The sequence below is a fragment of the Engystomops pustulosus genome, chromosome 6, assembly GCF_040894005.1.
Source record: "Engystomops pustulosus chromosome 6, aEngPut4.maternal, whole genome shotgun sequence".
In the NCBI taxonomy this organism is placed as follows: Eukaryota; Metazoa; Chordata; class Amphibia; order Anura; family Leptodactylidae; genus Engystomops; species Engystomops pustulosus.
In genome coordinates, this window is record NC_092416.1 from 74963234 (window position 1) to 74985190 (window position 21957).

Sequence of the window (21957 nt, forward strand, 5' to 3'; positions counted from 1 at the left end):
TGCTGTGGGGGAACCAGATGTAACATCTGTAAGTTCATGTCCAAAACCTCTTCTTTTGCTTCCACTGCCAATGGTAAACAATTTAAAATTTTCAGACATATGAATTGTGAAAGCACTTTCATAATTTACCTAGCAGAATGCACAACATGCACCTTACAATATGTTGGATGCACTTGCAGAATATTAAAAGACCGGTTATCGGAACATATCACTGGAGCAAATCCTCGCACCTTATCCAGCACACGCAATATTACTGGTTTATCCAAACATTTTCGTGACCAACACTCTGGCAACATGTCCAGCTTAAAAGTCACGGCCATCGACCATGTACCTTTGAATAAAAGGGGAGGTGATAGGGTTAAAGATCTTCACATGAAAGAAGCCAAATGGATTCTTTCACTTAATACTCGCCATCCGGCAGGTCTAAACTTCAAAAGTGATTTACTTTACATCTATTAACCTTTCCCTGCCCTGATATCTGTTGTTCACCTTTTGTATTATTATTCTTTTGATTATTTTACTTGTTGTTGTTCTCTCTTTCTGTCTCTATGCCTTATATTGTTAATTGGGTTCTCCTGCCGTCTGAGCTTTGCTGGAGGGAGGTTCCCTCACTCTGACGTGTTTCCTCCTCTCCATAAAAGCAAGCTCACACCAGATGAAACATAGGTATGAATAAGGACCTCTATTCCCTGGTCCGAAACGCGTAACCTTTTTCTCTCCCCAGTGATCACTTTTTAATCATGTATTGAAAATAAAGACATATTTTTTTACTCCATTTGCCTGTTGCCGATGACATCCATTTTTTCCCCTCCATTATAGTAGTTATATTACTGTACATTGGGGGCAGTATTATAGTAGTTATATTCTTGTACAGAGGGGCCAGTATGTACCTGCTGCATGGGTTAAGATAATTTCCATCACTATTATGGTCTTGTTTCTGCAAGTCTGCTCTAGGGTCTGTGTTACTTATTGTATTATGCACTAACACTTTCTGGGGGGCATTTTCACTGTACTTTGGTTTTTGTAGCATCTAGGGTTTTGGTTTAAAGTGCGGCCCCCTGAAGGGTAGCGGTATGGAAATGCGGCACTTGGACTGAAAAAGGTTGTGCACCATTGTTGGGTGTCTAGATAGTTTGCCTCTATCAGATTTTGATGACCCATTCTAGTCAATAATATCAATAAGCTCTTTCTATTAAAGGAAATCTACCATTAAATTCAAGCGTGAATAAAGCAGGAACACTTACTCATAGATCCCGACACCGTGACACTGGTAATCTTTTTTTTATCCATCTGAAATAAACTTTAATATTTATGCTAATTATTCTGTTCTGCTTATTGTAACAGCCTGTGACACTGCATCACTGACGGTCTAAAAAAAAAAAAAAAAAACCCACCAGAGCCCCTCAGTGATGCAGTGTCACAGGGTGTTACAATGAGCAGAACATGCCGCCCTTCCCCTGCTGGGGGGTCGGAGGGGGAGCTGCATTGCTCATTCTTACAACAAGGGACAATACATCACTGAGGGACTCTGGAAACATCCACCAATTATTCAGTTTATTTTAGAAAGAAGGAAGCCATGGATAACAAATATAAGAAGAAGATTACGCAGTCAGTGTTCCTGGATCTATGAGTAAGTGTCATCATGATGGATTTTGATGGCAGATTTCCTTTAAGCTCTTGTAATTCAGTAAACATTACATATACACCTTTGTTTCAAAATTCCTTGATATCCATAAATATCCACAACCTTCACATGCTGTACCTTTAGGGTTTTTGTAAAAAATGCAGTTATTTGCACAGGTGTCCGGGTGGGAGTCCCAGAAGTCCAAGCCACAGCAGCACAGAGGTGGTAACTCTATGTTATGCAATAACATCTTATCTTTCATCTGGGCTCGTAAAGCTTCTACGTATCTAAAAAAATATAAAATAAATAATAATAATAATAATAAGAGGATGCATCAACATACACAAAAACACCAGTTTTGAAAAAGAAAAAAATAACGAACTGTTACTAAAAGCTGCTGTATAAGTAAAAATAAAAATAAAAATTAGGGACCCAAAGTAAAAAAGGGACCCAAATTTTACTATATTAAAACTACTAGCAGACTCATGAGGTTGAATATGACATTTCCTGCATTCCTGTGAAGTCTAATGAATATGAGGGGCACTTTGCCTCACTTATGTGCGCACGGTCTTCATTAATCTGGCGTACCCTGCTCACGCAAAACAAGCATAAATTGAGCATGCCGTTTTTTTTCTGGTGTACTTAGCAGGAGTTTAGCAGGCGTGCACCACAATAGTTCTGACATAAACGTAGGGCCAGTGCAAATGCGCAATGGAATGCTCCTTTAGGTGAACGGTATTGTGGTGCATACACATCATAAACATAAAGATCCCCTTCTTGTCCATTTCTTTAACGGCTTGAACCTCCAGTTTGGTAGTTAACAGAACCACAAGCATAGCGGGATCCGAAAGATGAGATTCTTTATGACACCAGAATCATGTTTCATGTGTATTAGATTTGACCCAAGTTCTCAGCAGGGTTTAATTGCTGGTTACTACTGAAATCCCAGATAATGACTATTATTGGTTTGTATTGTGTCTATAAACCATGTGCCAAATGTCCATAACCCAACCCAACAAGTAAACGGGGTAGGCACTGACTAAACGGGTAACTATGCTGGATGTTTACTATAAACAACCCAGCAAGGACTGGATTGTAGCTTTAATCTTACCGGTTGGATTGTTTGGTTTTCTGAGCCTTCTCCCTCTGTTCTTCTGTGGTTTTCTCTTTCAGAGTTTCCGCCATCTCACATGAAGGTCTCTGACTAGTGGAAAAAGCAGATGTGCGCAGTCGTTGTTCCTCCATGAGACGTTCCGCTTCCCGTTCCCTCTTAATTCTGTGGGCAGAAATTATTGCAGTGAGAAACCAATATGAAAACATAATAAATAGAAATAATAAAACATATGAGGTTAGGCCTTAGCCACCATAGTCATTTTTATTTATAGAGCTGCAAATACAGTGGTCAGCTTCAATTTAGGACAATTTCCATAGTTAGAAATGTGCTGACAGTTGTTGACAGCTGATCAGATTTCCCATATGGAAATACTGTTTGTCAGAAAATGCCAAAGTATGGCACAAACATACAGATGGCAACGAGAGAAAATGGCACCCCTGCATTACATGTGGTACTCTGGTGTCATGTTTGTGCCATGCCTTGACATTTTCTGACATCACTAGGACGTGTACTTTGAGCGGCCACTGCCACATGCTGACTTTGGACCGTCTCCTAGTGTATGCAGGATTAAGTGACTTGCAAATTATCTGCTGACAGTTTTTGGCATCTCTCGGGACACACTTATCTCTATCGTGGAACATTTGAACTTTAGGGAAATTGTGCCCATTTGGGACAGGACAGTCAGTAAGGACAGGAGTCCCGAGTTGGCGCTAGTAGGGTGTACCAGGGACTCTCTCCACTGTGACAGGATATGGTAGCGCGCTCCATGCTAGTTCCCTATATCCCCGCACTTTGTGAGTACTTCTATTTTGCCTGAATTCCTCACTGCCCCCTGCTCACTTTTCTTACCATCATTTGCTCAACCTCTTCCACTCCATGAAGGACCCTATATTGGTCCTATATTATGGATACATTAGACTCCCACACCTTAGGATCGTCATCACTGAGAACAACAGTTCTGGTACCATTTTGAAATGGAGATCTTAGTTACAGTATACATCTGCAGTGGAGTGGCGCTTCTAATACAGTGTATTAATTGCAGCACCAGAATTTCGGTTCTAGGTGTCATAGAAACAAAAATATGGCCGTTAGAAGCCATCATGTATTAGGTGTCCTTGGTTACCCAGCTGCCTCACTGCAGAACTTACAAGATTCTTCCTTGACAGGGAATGGGTTTAAAGATTACAACCGTGAGCACAGAAATTCCCCAGGAAGGTGTAGGAGCCACGCTTAGGAAGGATAATATAGAATAAGACCTGGAACAAGCTACACCTAGAATGTCTGCAGCACCACTAATGGAGTAAAGTGCAGCGGCTGCTCTTAGAGGTCACTGGTTATCACTATTGTCACCAAGATCCTTACTTGTAGATCTTCCTCTCGTGCTCCTTCTGCCTCCGGTTTTCTTTCACCTGTTCCCGTTCTATGTCCATAAAAAGTCTTCTGTACATGAGGTATTGGTTTTGCCTCTAGGAAATGATTGTCAAGAGGTCATTGACATGAAACAAAACAAAACAAAAACTATTTGTTGTCAGCTAAATTTAAACTGTATCCCCGGGATAGGGCCAAACTTGCTGATCGGTTGAGGTCTCAGCGATGAGACCCCCACAGATCAGAAGAACCCGAGGGGTCCGATAGATCCCCCACAGATCCCAGAGATGAATAAAGCAGATGACCCCCGCATGTCTGTTCTGCTTCATTCATCTATATGGAGCTGACTGAGCGGAGATTGCCCCAGTGACAATTGGATTTAGAAAATTTTGGGTTGTGATGGGAACAAGGTTAAACCATAGGTTAAATTATAACGTTTCATCACAGACAGCTTTGATAACTTTTTAAGTTGAATATTGCAGCCTGGTGTGCAAAAATCGTCCCACAAGTCACAACAAAGCTGATAAAGAATGTAATCAATCAACATTTTATTAACCCCTTAAGGACGCAGCCATTTTGCAGGTTAAGGCTCAGCCCGATTTTTTGGATTCTGACCTGCGTCGCTTTATATGGTTATAACTTTTGAACACTGTTACTTATCAAAACGATTCGGAGATTGTTTTTTCCCCACATGTTGTACTTCATTTTAGTGGTAAATTTTGGCTGATAAGTTTTGCGTTTATTTACAAAAAAAAAAGAAAATATGATACATTTTTTGAAAAATTTGCCATTTTCGAAATTCAAAATCATTGCGTTTCCAGGCAGATAGATTTACCACCTAAATAAGTTGCTGAATAACATTTCCCATTTGTCTACTTTACATTTTCATAATTTTTGATATGTCTGGATAATTTATTTTGATGTCACGCGGCTTACAAAAAGAATATCGCTTTTCCGGATTTTCAGAATTGACTATTTTGGGGATAAATACAGTTTGGAATGAAATTTTACATATTTAGCATCAAAACCCCCTATATAACCAACCCATTTTCAAATCTGCACCCCTCAAGCCATCAGAAACAGCATTTACAAAGATTGTTAACCCCTTGAGATCTTCATAGTAATTGAATCAAAATGGAGGTGAAATTTAGAATGGTCAAATTGTTCCCTTATACGTTCATTTAGCACTAAAATTTACACATTTCCAAAATATAAAAAGAGAAAACCCACCATACAATTTGTTCTGCAATTTCTCCTGAGTACAAAGACCCCCCACATGTGGCCGTTACTTGTGTTATGGGGGCACAGCGAGACGCAGAAGGGAAGGAGCGCCCTGCAGCTGCCAGGATTTTAGTTTCCTCATTGGCCCCTTTTGAAGGCTATAAAATTTTCGCTTTTGCGTTATTGGGGCCATGTGATGCCATTTTTTTTGCGGGATGAGATGCTTTTTCCATTGTTACCATTTTGGGGTTGGTATCACCTATTGTTGAAAATTTAGGAACTTTTTTTGAGGGCAGGAGTAGAAAAGCATCAATTATGTACTGGATTTTTTACTCTTTTTTTTTTGGTGTTCACCGTATAGACTAATAATCATGTTAGCTTTATTCTATGGGTTGATACGATTACGGGGATACCAGACTTGAATATATTTTCTTACGTTTTACTAAATTTGTCAAACAAAACCCTAATGTGGGGAAAAATCTATCATTTATGTATTGCCGTCTTCCAAGTGGCATAACATTGTTACTTTTTTGGCTACGGAGCTGGTTGATGGCTTGTTTTTTGCGGGACATGTTGTACTTTGCACCAGTATCATGTCGGAGTACACATGGTTTTTTGATCGCATTTTATAGCATTTTTTGTGGGATTGAATAGCTAAAAATCATAATTTTTGGAAGGTTTATAGCAGTTTTTTTTTACGGCGTTTATCGTGGGGGTTCAATAATGATTTACTTTTATTCTACGGGTTGTTACGGACGCGGTGATACTATATATGTGGGGTTTGTGTTATGATTTAGACCTTTTTTTTAGTTATATGTCTCTTTATATGTTTTGGGGGTTTGGGGCATTTTTAGTGATTTATTACTTTATTTTTTTATTGAATAACATTTTTTTTTTTACTTTTTCACTTTTATACCATGGGACATGAACAAGCAATCTTCTGATTGCTTCTTCATGATAATATTCTGCAATACTCATGTATTGCAGAGTATTATCAGTGTCAGCCTATACACTTGCATAGGCTGGCACTGTGCCAGTAAGATGACGTCACAGACGCCATCTTACTGGCAATTCTTGCAGGTAACTCTGGGGTCCAGATCGGACCCCAGAGTTACTATAGCAACGATCGGCGCACCCCGAAAACGGTTCGGGGGGGCCGATCGTGGGGGAAAGACCCCCCAGATACATGTTAGATGCCGCGGTCGCGCTGACCGCGGCATTTAACGGGTTAAGCACCCGCGATCGGAGTCAACTCCGATCGCGGGTGTTACACTGGGGTGCCGGCTATCAGTCACAGCCGGCACCCCGTGTTTCCCGATGCCGGTTCGGCTCAGATCTTGAGCCAAACCGGCATCAGCTCAGCGTCCGATATATCGGACGCTGAGCGCTAAGTCACTGAGCTCAGCGTCCGATATATCGGACGCTGAGCGTTAAGAGGTTAAAGCACATCTCTAAAAACAATTAAAACCGCACAAAAGAACAGACGGCCCCACGCGTTCCACCACGTATAGTGGCTCCCTCAGGAGTCCTCCGAGACATGCCTGCATGCAAATATTTATATGGAAGTCAGAGACAGCCTATGTGGAATAGCCAATAACCTCTGTGTTTCTGTCTTTCTGCTACAGCGGAGGAGTCTAGTAATGGTGATTTTTGATGAACTCCTTGATATTCCACCAAATACGAACCACCGATTTTTGATTATCAGAAGTTTACAGGAATATTTGAAATAAGGTTATTTGGCCGAGGAGGTCTCAGGGTTCAGATCTTTTCATCATGTGAATTGGATGATGAGCTTAAACAAAAATTCTTGGCCAATGTTCGGTTATATTGATTAAAAATGTTATATTGTAACATGATTGGGTCAATCATGTTAAAAAAGGTTAAAACCCAGATTAAAGACATTGGAAGGTCAACTGAATAAACGTGATAGCAGCTCTTTATCTGCATTTCAGATGAAATTGAAAGACACAATAGATAAATATGAAAAAGCGATCATGGATGGTAAAAAGACTAAATTAAACAGGGATAGAGAGGTTTTTGCATGCAAGTGAGGATATAAGTGGCAATATACAGGTAATAGACGTTTACCCTTTAGGAGCAGATCAGGATTGGGTACCATGTCAGGACCGGCGGAATCAGCCTCTAGTGATTGTTTGTCATCGGATATCAGAGACCAACATACAGGTCAAGACGGCTCCAATATTCAAAAAAGGGCCCCAAACACCGAGATCAGTCAAACCCTCCTACAAGGAAGATACGCAGTTATCGCAGACCCCACAGAATATAACTACTGGTCCGACACCACAACAAACTGCTCACCAACTGCAAATTATGAATCTCACGGATCATGTTTTGACCGAGCTGAGAGATCTGGATTACAAAAGGGTTTGACGTTTTCTCCCATTTACAAGCTGGATAAATATGAGTTGACCAAGGATTTATTATATAGGTTTTGTAGGCTCACATTTAAGATTTTGTACCATCAACGATCATTGTTGGACACTGTGCAAGATCAGGATTGAGGAGTCTTCAGAAACCTGATGGGTTGATACATGAAAATGAGGAACCAATTGGTATGAATTGCAGGTTTCCCAGTCGTCTGCCCTCACAATCGACTCCCTTGAGTATTTGCCCAGCCATTAATACTTTTTTCATATCACCTTTTAGGAATATTAAAGATCTTCCCTTGGATAGAAACAAAGCAAACAACCTCTCATGAGAACAAAATCAAGCATTACAAATCAACAAATCCTTGATTATCAAGGAGGGAATGTGGTTTTATGGAAGGTTGAACAGTACAGGGTGGTAAAGGTTCTAGATAGTGGTAAAGGCTAAACAGCAACTCATGAATAGACATTTTTATTCTGTATTACCAGTGGATGAGACAGATGTTTTTAAAAGAAAAATGGATCATCTTCTTGATGTGTCCTTTTCACATGGTATTATCTCTAGACAAGAAATGAAATCTCTGACAACTGATCCTGTTACACCTCCTTTCTACATGATGCCCAAGGTACACAAATCAATAGTGAATCCCGCCCGGAAGACCCATAGTGTCAGGTATTAGTGGTATCTGTGAAAAAGCTTGTACTTTCCTTGATTTTTTTTCTTGCAGCCACATATACTTCAGCTAGAGTCATACTTACGTGATTCGATGCATTTGATGGAACAGTTGGAGACCATCAGCATTCCAATAGGTACGCTCCTGGTAACCATGGATGTCGAGTCCCTTTACACCAACATCGACCATGATGTTGGTATGGGGGCAGTTACTTTTTGGACTCATTTTGGAACTCCTTGATTTCATACTTTGACACAATTTCTTTGTGTTCAATATGACATTTTACAGACAGGTTTCCGGGACTGCGATGGGGGCGTGCTGTGCTCCTTCTTACACCAACCTATTTTTGGGTTGGTGGGAGGAGGAGTAGGAGGGCCCCACTAGTCTATTCTGTAACCATGTACTGAACTGGTTTTGGCTTATTGACAATTTTGTTGTAATACTGTGACAAATTGTAAACATTCCTGTTCAGAGCCTTGCCAGAGAACTGAATGACAATCCTGTCAACTTTGGTCCCACAGATCTCAGATACAACGGTGAGGACCTTAAAGAGGACCTGTGACCCCGAAAATGACCCCCACAAAATGTGCCCCCGCCCCTTTCTCCCCAGACAGTTTATTTTTTAAATTTATTTGTGTTAAATTGCTTTAAAGCCTTTGTACTAAATAAGAGGTCGGATTCTCCTATCTTGTGCCGGGGCAGTCAGCCTAATTCATTAGGGGGCCGGCCGACACCCCCCCTGTCTGCGGAGACCTGTAGCAGAAGCCGGCAGCATCGCATGTATTGCGTAATCGCTGACGGCTCTCCGAGATAATAAAACCGAAGCCACGCCCCCAGAGAACAAGGTTAAATTAATCACGTTCTAGAATAATCAGTGGTCTGATATATATGCATTACTTCGGAAAAATTGGAATATTCTGCTGAGTGAACCAAAATTAACAAATTACATTACGTTGAGGACATCCATGATAACGAGGAGCGCTCAGAATTTAAAAAGGATCTGCACATGAGGAGTTACTTTGTTCGTCCACCAGTATCTACAACGGGTGGACACAGATTGAAGGCCTCCTTTGCTTGTGGCAACTGTAATATCTGCCAATTCATGCATGCAGAGACCTTTGTGGACCCAGTTACAGATGAAAGATATCCTCTCAGACCTACAGTTGATGTATTGTCCAAGCATGTGATTTATGCCCAAATGTATATACTGGGCAAACTTCACAGGAACTTCGGAAAATACTTCAGAAACACATTTTCACTATTACCACTGCTCAACTTAGTTTGACTCAAGATAAAACCTTGACTGTGACAAGACATTCATTAGCATAATTTCAAAAGTAAAATTTAGATGAAAGGAGGCATTGGATAACAAATATAAGATTACCACAGCCACAGTGCCTGGATCATGTTTTCTACATTCAATGATAAAAAAAAAAAATTATGGTATCTAGTTGCCACTGATGAGGAACCAGGGTAGAATTAAAACTTCACTTTAATTTAACATCAGATTAAAAACCCAAGTCCATATAAGATGATCGATGTAAGAGACGACCTTCCGTTACACAACCCCACAAGACTTCTAACCGTTCTTCTGCCTCTGCCAGCGTTGCACTTAGTAGACAGGGCTTTGGTGTCAGTAAGCCAAAATTCTGACAGTTTTCTCTACTTCAACTCCACTCACATGATCCACAATTCTGAATTCATGGTCCAGTTTTCCGGGACACTCCTGCAGTGCTGAGATAAATGGGGGAATAACTTTCCAGTGCCTTATTCCTCTTATCTTGAGCAGAAGAATTTGCTACTGAGCACATACATAAAGTGCAGCCACATTAATCTCAACTAAAAGCCTAGATCAGTGGTGCTAAACCCGCACTAAAAATTCACATATGGCCTGTCAGTTAGTTGCAGCCCACGTCCTGAAGTTCGTTACAGTGCAGCCAGAGCTGAGGGGCACTGGTAATGCACCCCATGCAATTCTGGCTCAGTTATCGTAAGTTATCACAAGTATGGAAGCAGTGATGGATTTCTTTTAAGAGACTTTACAGCAAGGAAGGACCATTCAATGGTGCTCACAGTGGAAAAAACTTGTAAACGCTATTGTCCCATACAAACACAGGTATTAGCCTGAGAAATTTATAAGGGTACGAGACAGGTAGTGCAAGTCTCCAATAATTCTCTACCGAGATTCCCTCTGCACTCGGGGACCTCCGTCAACCCGACATTGTGTTGGTAAGGTTTGTACAAGAGCATTCACAATGATGTAGCCTAAGGACCCATGTGTAGATAGCGGGAAAAAAAAAAAATCTGCTATGTTTATTGAATATACAGGTTTCACCCATGCAAATAAGGCTACATTCACAAACACGTATAAAAACGGCTGTATCCGTACCATACCGAAACTTTTTTTTTTTTTACGGGTTACATTACGGCCACATTGATTTCTATGGAAAATACGTCCAATCATTTATATTGCTGTTGTTAAGCCCATACCGTACCGTATGCTGGCCGTCGTAAAATATAGAGCATGGCCTATTTTCACTTGTATTTCGGTGTCCAAAGGTATCCAAGCGCTCGGTCTCTGCTAAAGATCAGTATAAAAGGGAAAAAAGTTTGAAGCTAAAAAGTAGCAGCGGGAGGGTTACAAAAAGGCCCCATCTGTATACCAATTGTCTACGCTTTTTGGACACAGTGATGGATGTGGGAGAGCAAGTATTTATTAATCTTGCAACATGTTGAACATGTCCTTTTTGTCTAGAGGCGTCTCCAAAACGCAGAATGGCATCTTCCGGCAGCATTCATTCTGCATGGTGGACGGGAATCCATTGAATATGAACGTTAATTGCTAAATTAAATTGGTCTTCCCACAGAATATCAGATAACTTAACAGCAGATATTGGAGTGGCAGCGCAGGTCTCTTCACCTGAAGAACTCGAACACCAGGCTGAAGAATCCGAAGGCGATTTGCCCACAGAAGCTACTTCACCTCAACCACCTCCACCACCTGCAGCACCACCTACCCCTGTCCTTCTTAGGCGCCGCAGGCTGCAAGCAGCCCATACCCTCGCAAATGCGGCTCTAGTGGAGGTTCTGCAGCAGCTGAAGCAAAGACGAGAAGACACTGCTGAAGACACATACATCCGGGCAATGGTGCCCAAACTGCAGTGTGTCCCTACTGAAGATAGGGGAAGTTGTAAAGCAGCAATTTTTGCATTGCTGCAAATTTTCCAGAGAGGCACCACCAGCCAAAAAAAACTAGTAGGCGTCTTTCTGGACAAAAATCAGGAGCAGGCTAAATCCCTCTCAGCCCTCCTCCTCCACCTGTCAGGTGTTACCAAGAAAACAATGAATTACTCTTACCGGTAATGTTGTTTCCTCAAGTCACGACGGCACCACCAGAGAGATAGGGATCCGCCCTCCAAGGACAGGAAACCTGAGCATAAAAAGAGGCTCCTCCTACTCCACCTCAGTTAGGTTACAGAGAATTTCTTGGAAGAGCCGTTTAGTTAGTAGACAAAACATATACACATATTCATCCGGCATATATATATATATATCTTCTTCATGTCTCTTTTTTTTTTTTTTTTTTGCGACACCCGTGAATCAAACCACATAAAAAAGTAACACCCGGGTGGGAATACCAGGTGCCGTCGTGACTTGAGGAAACAACATTACCGGTAAGAGTAATTCATTGTTTTCCCCTTCATCACGACGGCACCACCAGAGAGAATTGCAGAGAAAATACAAACAATTAGGGGGGGATAACAGAGGATAAGACTTTTCTTCCAAATGAAAGAGAGGAAGAACCCATCACATCCACCCTATAGTGTTTTAGGAAAGTGTGCGGGGTAGACCAAGTGGCCGCCTGGCAGATCTGTTCCAGCGTAGCATCCCTACACTCGGCCCATGATGTAGCTAATGATCTAGTTGAATGGGCACGGATGCCGACCGGAACAGGAATTTCCGCAATCTCATAGGCCATCTGAATAGTCACTTTAATCCATCTAGCGATGGCTGTGGAAGATGCTTTATTCCCCTTATTCTTTCCTGAAAAGAAAATGAACAAACTATCTGATTTCCTCCACCTAGAAGTGGCATCCAAATACTGTACAATACTCCGTCTAACATCAAGACAATGAAAAGCACTCTCTTTCTCTGTCTTAGGATTACTACAGAATGATGGAAGGATGATGTCTTGAGATCTATGGAAATCAGAAACTACCTTAGGCAGGAACCCTGGGTCTGGTCTAAGGATAACCCTGTCAACCAAGACTCTACAATATGGCTGTTTATAGGACAGAGCTGCCATTTCGCCTACCCTTCTGGCTGAGGTAATGGCTGTAAGAAAAACCGTCTTAAAAGTGAGAAGCTTAATAGAAATATTATCTAATGGCTCAAAGGGAGGGCCTGACAAAGCCTTGAGGACCATAGACAAATCCCAGGGAGGCAACTTACTCCTAATTGTGGGCCGAATTCTACCTGCTGCCCTAATAAATCTTGAAATCCAGGGATGTTTGGCTAACTCCTGATCAAATAAGGCTCCTAGAGCTGACACCTGAACCTTAAGAGTAGCCGGCTTGAGACCCTTCTCTAATCCTTTCTGCAGGAACTCAAGAATCTTACTAACATTAGGCTGAGCCAACCGCTCTGGGTCCTGACCAGAGAAGGAAAAGTAAGCCTTCCAGATCCTATGATAGATCCTATATGTAACTGGTTTCCTACTCTTCTGTAGAGTGGAAATCACCTCACGAGACAAACCTTGCTTTTGGAGGATCATCCTCTCAATAGCCATGCCGTCAGATGCAGAGCTTTTATCTCTGGATGGAGGATCGGGCCCTGCGACAATAATTTCCTGGATTCCGGAAGCACCCAGGGATCGGCTACTGACAGCTCCCTTAGACTTGAGAACCATGCCCGACGAGGCCAAAAGGGAGCTATCAAAATTACTTTTGCCCTGTCCTGTCTTATCTTTCTGATAATCCTGGGCAGGAGGATCATGGGGGGGGAAGGCATAAAGAAGAGGACTGTCCCACTTTTGAGAAAAGGCGTCCACAGCTAAGGGAAGGTCTGCTCTGTTGAGGGAAAAAAATCTTTCTACCTTGCGATTTTTCCTTGTGGCGAAAAGATCTATCAGAGGCATCCCCCAGAGCCTGACTATCTTTTGGAATACTGACTGATTCAGCTCCCATTCCCCTTGATATAGGGTCTCTCGACTTAAAAAATCTGCCGAAACATTTTCTACACCTCTTATGTGAATTCCTTTTAGAGATGTAAAAAAGGTCTCTGCCAGGGTTAGGATCTGAGTGGCTATGAGCATGAGGCCTGAACTTCTTGTGCCGCCCTGTCTGTTGATATAGGCAATGGTAGTAGTGTTGTCTGACATCACGGCCACCCCATGTCCCTGTAACAGAGGAAGTGCTTGCGTCAGGGCTTTTAAGACTGCTAATAGTTCTTTTTTGCTTGATGACAGGTCCCTTTCTGTCACCTCCCAAATGCCTTGAAAATACTGATTCTCCATGTGGGCCCCCCGCCCCCACGGACTGGCATCCGTAGTGATTAACCTGTCCTGACTGGGGTTCCAGGGAAGACCAACCTCTAGATTTGTTACGTTTAACCACCAATCTAGGGAGTTTAAGATTCTTTGGGGGAGGAGAATTTTTACTTCTAAGGAGGCCTGATCCCTGTCCCACTTCTGTAGAAGAAAATTCTGTAGACTCCTTGAGTGGAACTGAGCCCAAGGAACAGCAGGGATGGCGGCTGAAAGAGACCTAGAAGAGACATACCCTTTCTTAAGGAAATCAGGGGATTTTGTTTTACCTCTAGCACTAGCAGTCTTATCTTCTCTACCTTTTCTACTGGAAGAAAAGTCCTCTGTCTCTGTGAATCTAACCATGTCCCTAAAAAGAGCTTTCTTGTTGTGGGAACCATAGATGATTTTTCTTTGTTTATGAGCCACCCTAATTTCTTTAATATCTGAAGAACCCTGGATAGTTGAGTTTGTACTTCCTGACTTGATGACCCTACTAGTAGGAAATCGTCCAGATATGGAATGAACAACCCCTGTGTTTCTCGTATGTGGGCTGCCATTTCTGACACTATTTTCGTAAAGATTCTTGGGGCAATAGCAATCCCGAATGGTAGTGCTCTGTATTGATAATGATGAACCTCCGAGTCTACCTGAATAGCCACCCTTAAGTATTTCTGAAAGTCCTGATGTATGGGGATGTGGTAATACGCATCGGCTAGATCTATTGAGGCCATGAAACAACCGGGGAACAACAGGTTTACCGCTGATTTCAGGGTTTCCATCTTGAATTTTGGGACCATCAGGAATCTGTTTAGGGGCTTTAGATTTAAAATGACTCTTAATGAACCCCCCGGTTTCTTTACCAGAAACAGATTTGAATAAAATCCCTGGCCCTGTTCGGCAAGCGGAACTTGACACAGTACCTTTTTCTGGATCAGGGTCCGGACTTCTGTAAACATCGCTTCTCTGTTTTCTCTGGAAGCGGGATACGTGATGGCTTATCGAGAGGGAGGAAGAGATAGAAAATCCATCTTGACGCCCTTTTGAACTGTCTGAAGCACCCACTTGCTGCCTGATATCTCCGACCAGGCTTCGAAAAAGTGGGCTAGTCTTCCCCCTACGGGGAGCCTGGCGTCATAAAGCATTTGGTCTCTGACGCTTTGGGTCTCTGGGCTGATTGAACAGGAGTCCTCTGTTTTTTTGAAAGGGTCTGAAATTCTGATTCCTTTCTGTCCCCCTTCTTTGAGATCTCGGCCTCCGAAAGGGACGAAAGGAACTACCCTGGGTAGAGGGAAAAGATTTTACCCTACTCCCTGCATTCTCCAATAATTCCTCTAACACCTTCCCGAATAACAATTTTCCGTCACAAGGGATTCCACATAGTCTGTTCCTCGACCCTATATCCCCTGGCCAATTTTTTAGCCAGAGGGCTCTCCTAGCAGAATTGGACAATGCCGATGACCGAGCAGTAAGTCTAAGGGCATCGACAGAGGCATCTGCTAAAAAGGCGGCCCCCTTCTGCACATTAGAAATTGACAAGGCTAAAGCATCCCTTGGCACCTTATTTTGAATATCTGTTTCTAGCTGATCTAACCAAAACATCATAGAACGGGAAACACAAGCGGCTGCAATATTAGGCTTAAAAGCCGAGGTAGCCGAATCCCAAGATCTTTTATGAAAACTTTCAATTTTCTTATCCATAGGATCTCTTAGGGAACCTAAATCTTCAAACGGGAGAGAAGACCTGCGACTGACCTTTGCTACAGACGCATCCACTTTAGGAGCAGAGCCCCATGTATTGGATACCTCTGAGTCAAAGGGATACTTCCTCTTCACTGATCTAGGAATATACGATTTCCTATCTGGCTTCTCCCATTCCTTCTGTATTAGGGATGACACTGTCTCATGAAGGGGAAAAGATAATTTATGTCTTTCTTTAAGCCCTTCGAACATAATATCCTGAACGGATTTAGGTTGCTTCTTGTCCTCAATGTCCATAGTCATCCTGACCAATTTAAGAAGACGATCCGAGTCGTCAATATTAAACAGAGGACGCCCTGCATGTTCTACTTCAGAGGCCAGGGAACCTGAATCGCTGACTGAGGCTACACCTTCTTCCTCCGACCCTGACCCTTCTGCAACATATACCGCGGAGGTGCCTGGCTGATCCTGAGTGAGTGGGGGTGGGTTTGACAACTCTCTGGCCTTTTGGACTTCCTCTCTAACCACGCTCCTTAATGATTCCATCCAAACGGCAGATTCCTCAGTTACGATTTTGCCAATACAGGTGTTACAGGTGGCTTTTTCATAACTGGAAGGGAGTTTATGGGCGCAAATTTTACACTCTCTATGGTGCGTCTTACGGGTAGCCTTTTTAGGCCCCTCTTCTCCCTAAGATAGACAAACAATAACACCTGTTATAAGATCAGCACAAAGAAGTAAAAAACACTCACCGCCCTGCAGTATAGTTACCGGGGCTGGAGTCCTGGGTGTATCTGCAAGATCACGTTTGTCTGCCATGCTGCACTACTGACTTGTAACCAGCACTCAGCAGTTTCCACTTATCCTATTTAAACCTCCCGCCAAGTAGGCGTGGCCTCTGACCTACTTCCTGGTCAGGCTGCCAGCGGCGAGAAAAAATATCAAAAGATGATGAAACACAAAAAGAACACGCTTTCCTTTTGATTGACTAAAAATTGTGCGCCTCACCGCTCTTGAAGACATGCGGCGCGCTTTACTGTTTGTTCCGAGCGCCACTTCGGGCGCTCGTAGCTGAAACCGGAAGTGACTATGCGTCACTTCCGGTGCGCGCTTAATCACTCACCCCCGTTGCCGGCAGCCGCAGGTTCCTATCAGCTCCGTTCAGACCGCGGTCCTGCACAGCCGGAGGGAGGAAAAAACGGCACAACCTCATCCCCACACCGGAGGATAGAACTGCCGGCGTCCCACACTCCTTTCATGGAGAAGGGTAAGTGAGACACCGCAGGGACACCTTCATCATGGCGTGCTCAGGTCTCCTTCCAAGGACAGGAAACCAAAACTGAGGTGGAGTAGGAGGAGCCTCTTTTTATGCTCAGGTTTCCTGTCCTTGGAGGGCGGATCCCTATCTCTCTGGTGGTGCCGTCGTGATGAAGGGGAAATTTGCTTACTGTGTTCTTTGATTCACATTAAAAACATGACATATACCTACATTAAACAACAAATCTAAAGACTGTTTTCTACCCTTGCATACATGCTATGTGGCGTTTCAATACAACAGGCTGTACAGAGTGCTGTGATTATTGTAAGACATTCCCCTTTCAGCCAATCAGCCTGTCACTATTCAAATATATAAATCCGGAAAGTCTGATATATCAAGTGTTGTAACCACAGCAGTCTGTGCAGCCCGTGGCATAGTGCAACCAAGTAGCAAGTATACATGTATGCTGCCAAAACTTGTGTTTATTGTTGGTTATGGGGGTGTAAAATGAGGGATTATTTTTGTTTGCCCACAAGATACAAGCGTTAATGAAAAAAAATATTTTTATTTTACAACACCAATTGATGAGGTCTTGGTTAACTCCTTTGACTCCTTTTTATTTTGTTGTACAGAAACAACACCATCTCCTGCGAGTCCCTACATTAAACTACCAAAACAATAAAAGGTGAAAAATAATAAAACTAATCTAATAGTCCAGAGCCTTAACGTCCACTGATAGCATCCATCTGCCACGGAACTGCACCCTCTAAAGAAACTAAATTCCTGGAATGGTTTTGGAATGGTTTTGGCACCATGATACCGCTTGGATACTGGCTGTCATCTGTCTTAAGATCTTCATAGCTGTCCAGATTGAGATGCTTGGCTTCTTCCTGAATGATAGTATGAGGTGTCTGATATTGTCCTTCTTGTCCTGGAGAAGAGAAGAGATTTGACAACATGAATCTAAGATTACTCCCAAGAATTTTATCTGGGTAAGAGGGGAAAGATTTGACTTTTGAAAGTTGAGGATCCACCCCAAACTTGTGAGTGTAGAAATTGTGAAATCCCGAGACCTGACTAGGTCTAAACTGGTACTGGCTATAATTAGGAAGTCGTCTAAGTAGGGAACGACAGACACAGTTCTGATCTCTTAAGAAAGCAACCACCTCTATCATCAGTTTGGAGAATACCCTGGGAGCGGAAGAGATTCCGAAGGGTAGTGCACAAAATTGAAAGTGGAGAGTTTCCCCTTCTAAGGAAAGAACAGAGAATCTTAAATATTTCTGAGAGGAAGGGTGGATAGGAACGTGATAATAAGCGTCCTTTAGGTCTATGGTGCACATAAAGGAGTTCCGGTGGATGAAGGGTATAGCAGATCTTACAGACTCCATCTTGAAGCATCTGTATATTATGAAGCGGTTTAATCCTTCCAAAATTATCATGAGGCGGTTCGTTCCGTTGGGTTTCTCCACTGTAAACAGAGGGGAGTAGAACCCTTGTTCTTCTTGATTGACCAAAACTCTCAGGATGGCCCCCAGTTGTAGCAGGTTCTGGGCCTCCTGCCAGATGGTGACCTGTGTAGAAGGAGGTGATGGTGATGGATTGAAGTATCTTTGGGGGGGGGGGGGGGAGACGGGAGAATTCTATTCTGTATCCATTTTTTACAATGACTCTTGCCCAGAGATTTGATGTTATCTTCTCCCACTGAGAAGCATAAAAGTGAGTCTTCCACCAAACCTTTTTGATGGGTCACTATTTGAGGAGAACAAGAAGCCACGACCTCTGCCTCCCTTGGGATAGCTCCAGCGGCCTTGTTTGCCCTTTCCTCTGTAGCTCTCCCTTTGGTCCTTAGGGCCACGAAAAAATTTCTTTTTGGTGTCAGGTCGATTTTCTGGAAATCCCATCTTCTTGTCGGCGGCTTTCTCGAGAATGGCATCGAGGTGGGCATTCCACACAATTTTGTTTTGGAATGGATGTCTCCTCCCCATTGCTTTAGCCAAAGCACTCTCCTGGATGCATTGGATAGGGCCCCTTCTTTAGCTGAAAATCTGATGGACTCTGCTGAGGCATCAGCTAGAAAGGCTGCCACCAGTTTAAGGAGAGGAATATTTTCTAGGATAATTTCTCTAGGAGTGAGTATGATCCTTAATGTGATTTTCCAGCTCCTACAGCCAGAAGAGTAGTGTCCTGACTACAGAGGTAGCCGTCAGGTTAGTCTTAAGGTTTAGCATAGATGTATCCCATGCTTCCTTGAGTAGTGCTTCAGATTTCCGATCCATAGGATCCCGAAGCTGGCCTGCATCTTCAAACGGTAAATCCATCTTTTTAGACACCTTGGAGACTTGTAGGTCCACCTTAGGACAAGCATCCCAAACTTTTGAATCATTAGGCTCGAACAGAAGTCGCTTCCTGAAATTTTTGGAGGCTGTCATCTTCTTTTCAGGTTCCTGCCATTCTGCAGTAATCAGAGGAGGTCCTCTTCGACTGATCTAGGAGGGATTATGTCCTCGATATTTAGCGTATCCCTTTCTGCTTTGAGCAGTCTTTCCATTTCCTCATTAGGGTTCAAATACCTGGCTTCTGAGTCTCGTAAATCAGAATCCTTATAGGAACAGGATGGAGATTCTGAGACATATGAATCTGACGCAGGAGTGGCTAAATCTAGATCCACACAGGCTCTTTTAGGGAAGGGACCCTGAAGAATGATAATGCACATATTACATCTTCAAATCAACATCATCTGATGTTCAGAGCAGGATCTTGCCACTTTGCCCCCTTCTCCTCCTTGCCTTTCCCCTTTCCACCAGATTCCTCCTGGAAGGGAAGGAGGAGAAATTCTTTGCAGGAGACCGTAATAAACACATATATATACACACATATATACCATGTGGAGGACTCCTCCAGCGCACTTACAGGTACCAGCGGGTGGAGAGAGCCTGCATCTGCCTCTTCAGACATGGCTGTGACGGCAGGGAGACAAAAACACATGGCTGCACGAGTGTCCAGAACAAACTTTGAACTTAGACCTCAGATCAACGTATACCCGCAATAAAATGAGCTTAAATACCTTCTAGGGGAGCCCATCCCCCTGTTGAGGCTGCAGCCGGCGTTCATGCTCCGAGACCCAGCATCGGAGCGTCACTTCCGGTTCGCGACGGAAGTCGTCATCTGCCTCCGAGCGACACACCGGGAATGATTTAAGGCGCACGGAGCTCCACCGCTCTCCCTTAGGCGCCAATGCCAGCGGCACGAGCAGTGTTTTCCCAGGCCGGACGGGGATGTTCAGGGAGGGCCAGAGCCACCTGTGGACCCGACCTGCGTGGCTTGGTCGAGGACCGTGCGACGGTGAGTGTTGCCCTCCCACCTTACACCTGGATGATGCAAGGAGAGACCTTCTCTCAATCCCCACCCTGTGGGAACAGAAAGAACACAGGTGGGAGGATGCTGGGAGGGGACTTTTAACCTCTCTCCTTCCTGTTCCCACAGAGGTCAAAGGGCATCCTCCAGGTGGCCGTCATGGGGGACGTGGTGGAAATAGGAGGCAAACTGCTCACGAACGGTCCAGCTGCTCCAAGTCGTCCTTGGAGAGTGTTGTCCAGGGGGATAGACGCTGTTGGATGTTGTCCCTCCAGTTCACTATCTGAAGCGCCATCGTGGATCCGAACAAAATTGTGAAGAATAACGCAGGCTTGCACTAGCTTCTTAACATTGTCCGGGTCCATCTGAATTGAGCCGTGTAGAACTAGCCACTTGCTGCGAAGAATCCCAAAAGCATACTCCACATACCGCCTCACTCGGGTGAGCCGGTAATTGAAAATGTGCCTTTGTTCATCCAAACCACACTGAGGGAATGGTCCAAAGCATTCATCAGCGATGATCACAAGATCACAAATGGTGCAGGAGGTCCAGTAGATCCAGGTAGACATCTTGGCTCTGGAAGGGCGAGCTGGTTGGGGCGAAGCTGGTTCTGGAAGCCCTGAAGACCGCTGCATCCGCAGAACTTCCATAGGCCCCAATCACCACAATTATAAACTTGTAGTCACTGGCAGCCTAAGTCAACAAGACCACAGAAAAATATTGCTTATAATTGAAGAATTGGGACCCTGAGTGAGCCGACTTCGTCACACGAACATGTTTCCCATCCAGTGCCCTGATACAATTTAGAAACTGTGCCGATTCCCTGAAACCATCAGATATCCGGATCCAGTCTTCAGCAGTGGGCTAAGGCATTATCGCAGCTCTCAGTCGCTCCCATATCACTTTGCAGGTTGCGCTCACAATCATCAAAATAATGGAAACACCCAGCAGGAACTCAAAATGCAGTGAAGCAAACAAGTTCCCAGCGGCAAGAAAACTAAAAAAAGATAATGGAAAAAAATAAATATTTAAAGAGACAGTACAACTTGAAATTATGATATGTATATCCTAGAAAAAAAGCTTACCGCAGTGTCACGATGAGCCGTTCCTCTGGTGTGACGGACCGCCTCATGTTGGTATCCTGTAACAAGAGCCCCAATCGCAGGTCCTACGAGGTGACAGTCATCCTAACGTAGTTGTGAAACTTGTCTGGATGCTGCCGCAGGTCAGCGTACAAGCTCCTAAAGTGACCTAGACTGCTCAAGACAGTGGGATAAACCCAAAACTGCCAAGTCTCCTTTGGCTCCTCCGCCAGCATAGCAGAACACCTTCGGAGAAGCGTGACAAGGGCCCAGTCCAGGAGCAGATCATCAGTAAGATTGTACAACATTGCAAGAGCTAAAAACGCCAGAATCCACAGACAGAAGCAGCTATGGAGTCTAACCTCGCTCTTAGAAAAACCAAATTAGGGGTTGGGCAAGCTTTTGCCATCATTTAGTCATCATTTGTATCAGGTACGGATACAGTGACATATGTGCACATACGGATAAAAAACGGCCTGTATATATATGGACACACAGCGAATAAATACGGGACTGGAGAAATCATACGTTTGCGTGAACGTAGCCTAAGGCTGCATTCACACTACCGCAAGGGGGACGTATATACGGCCGATATACGTCCCCCATAGACGGCAATGGGCGCACGGCGCCCTACGGGAGCGGTACGG

General features: G+C 43.6%; 1 protein-coding gene across 2 annotated transcripts in view; it reads right to left on the bottom strand.

Annotated features, from left to right (window-relative positions):
- The window catches only part of CCDC15 (coiled-coil domain containing 15), a 44433-nt gene that overhangs the window by 5112 nt on the left and 17364 nt on the right, over window positions 1-21957 (bottom strand). For both annotated transcript variants that reach the window (XM_072156608.1, XM_072156607.1), the window contains 3 exons: window positions 4101-4204; window positions 2736-2900; window positions 1763-1911 (listed from right to left, as the gene is read on the bottom strand). In XM_072156608.1, the coding sequence (XP_072012709.1) occupies window positions 1763-1911; window positions 2736-2900; window positions 4101-4204 (418 nt within the window). The remainder of the gene's footprint in view (window positions 1-1762; window positions 1912-2735; window positions 2901-4100; window positions 4205-21957) is intronic.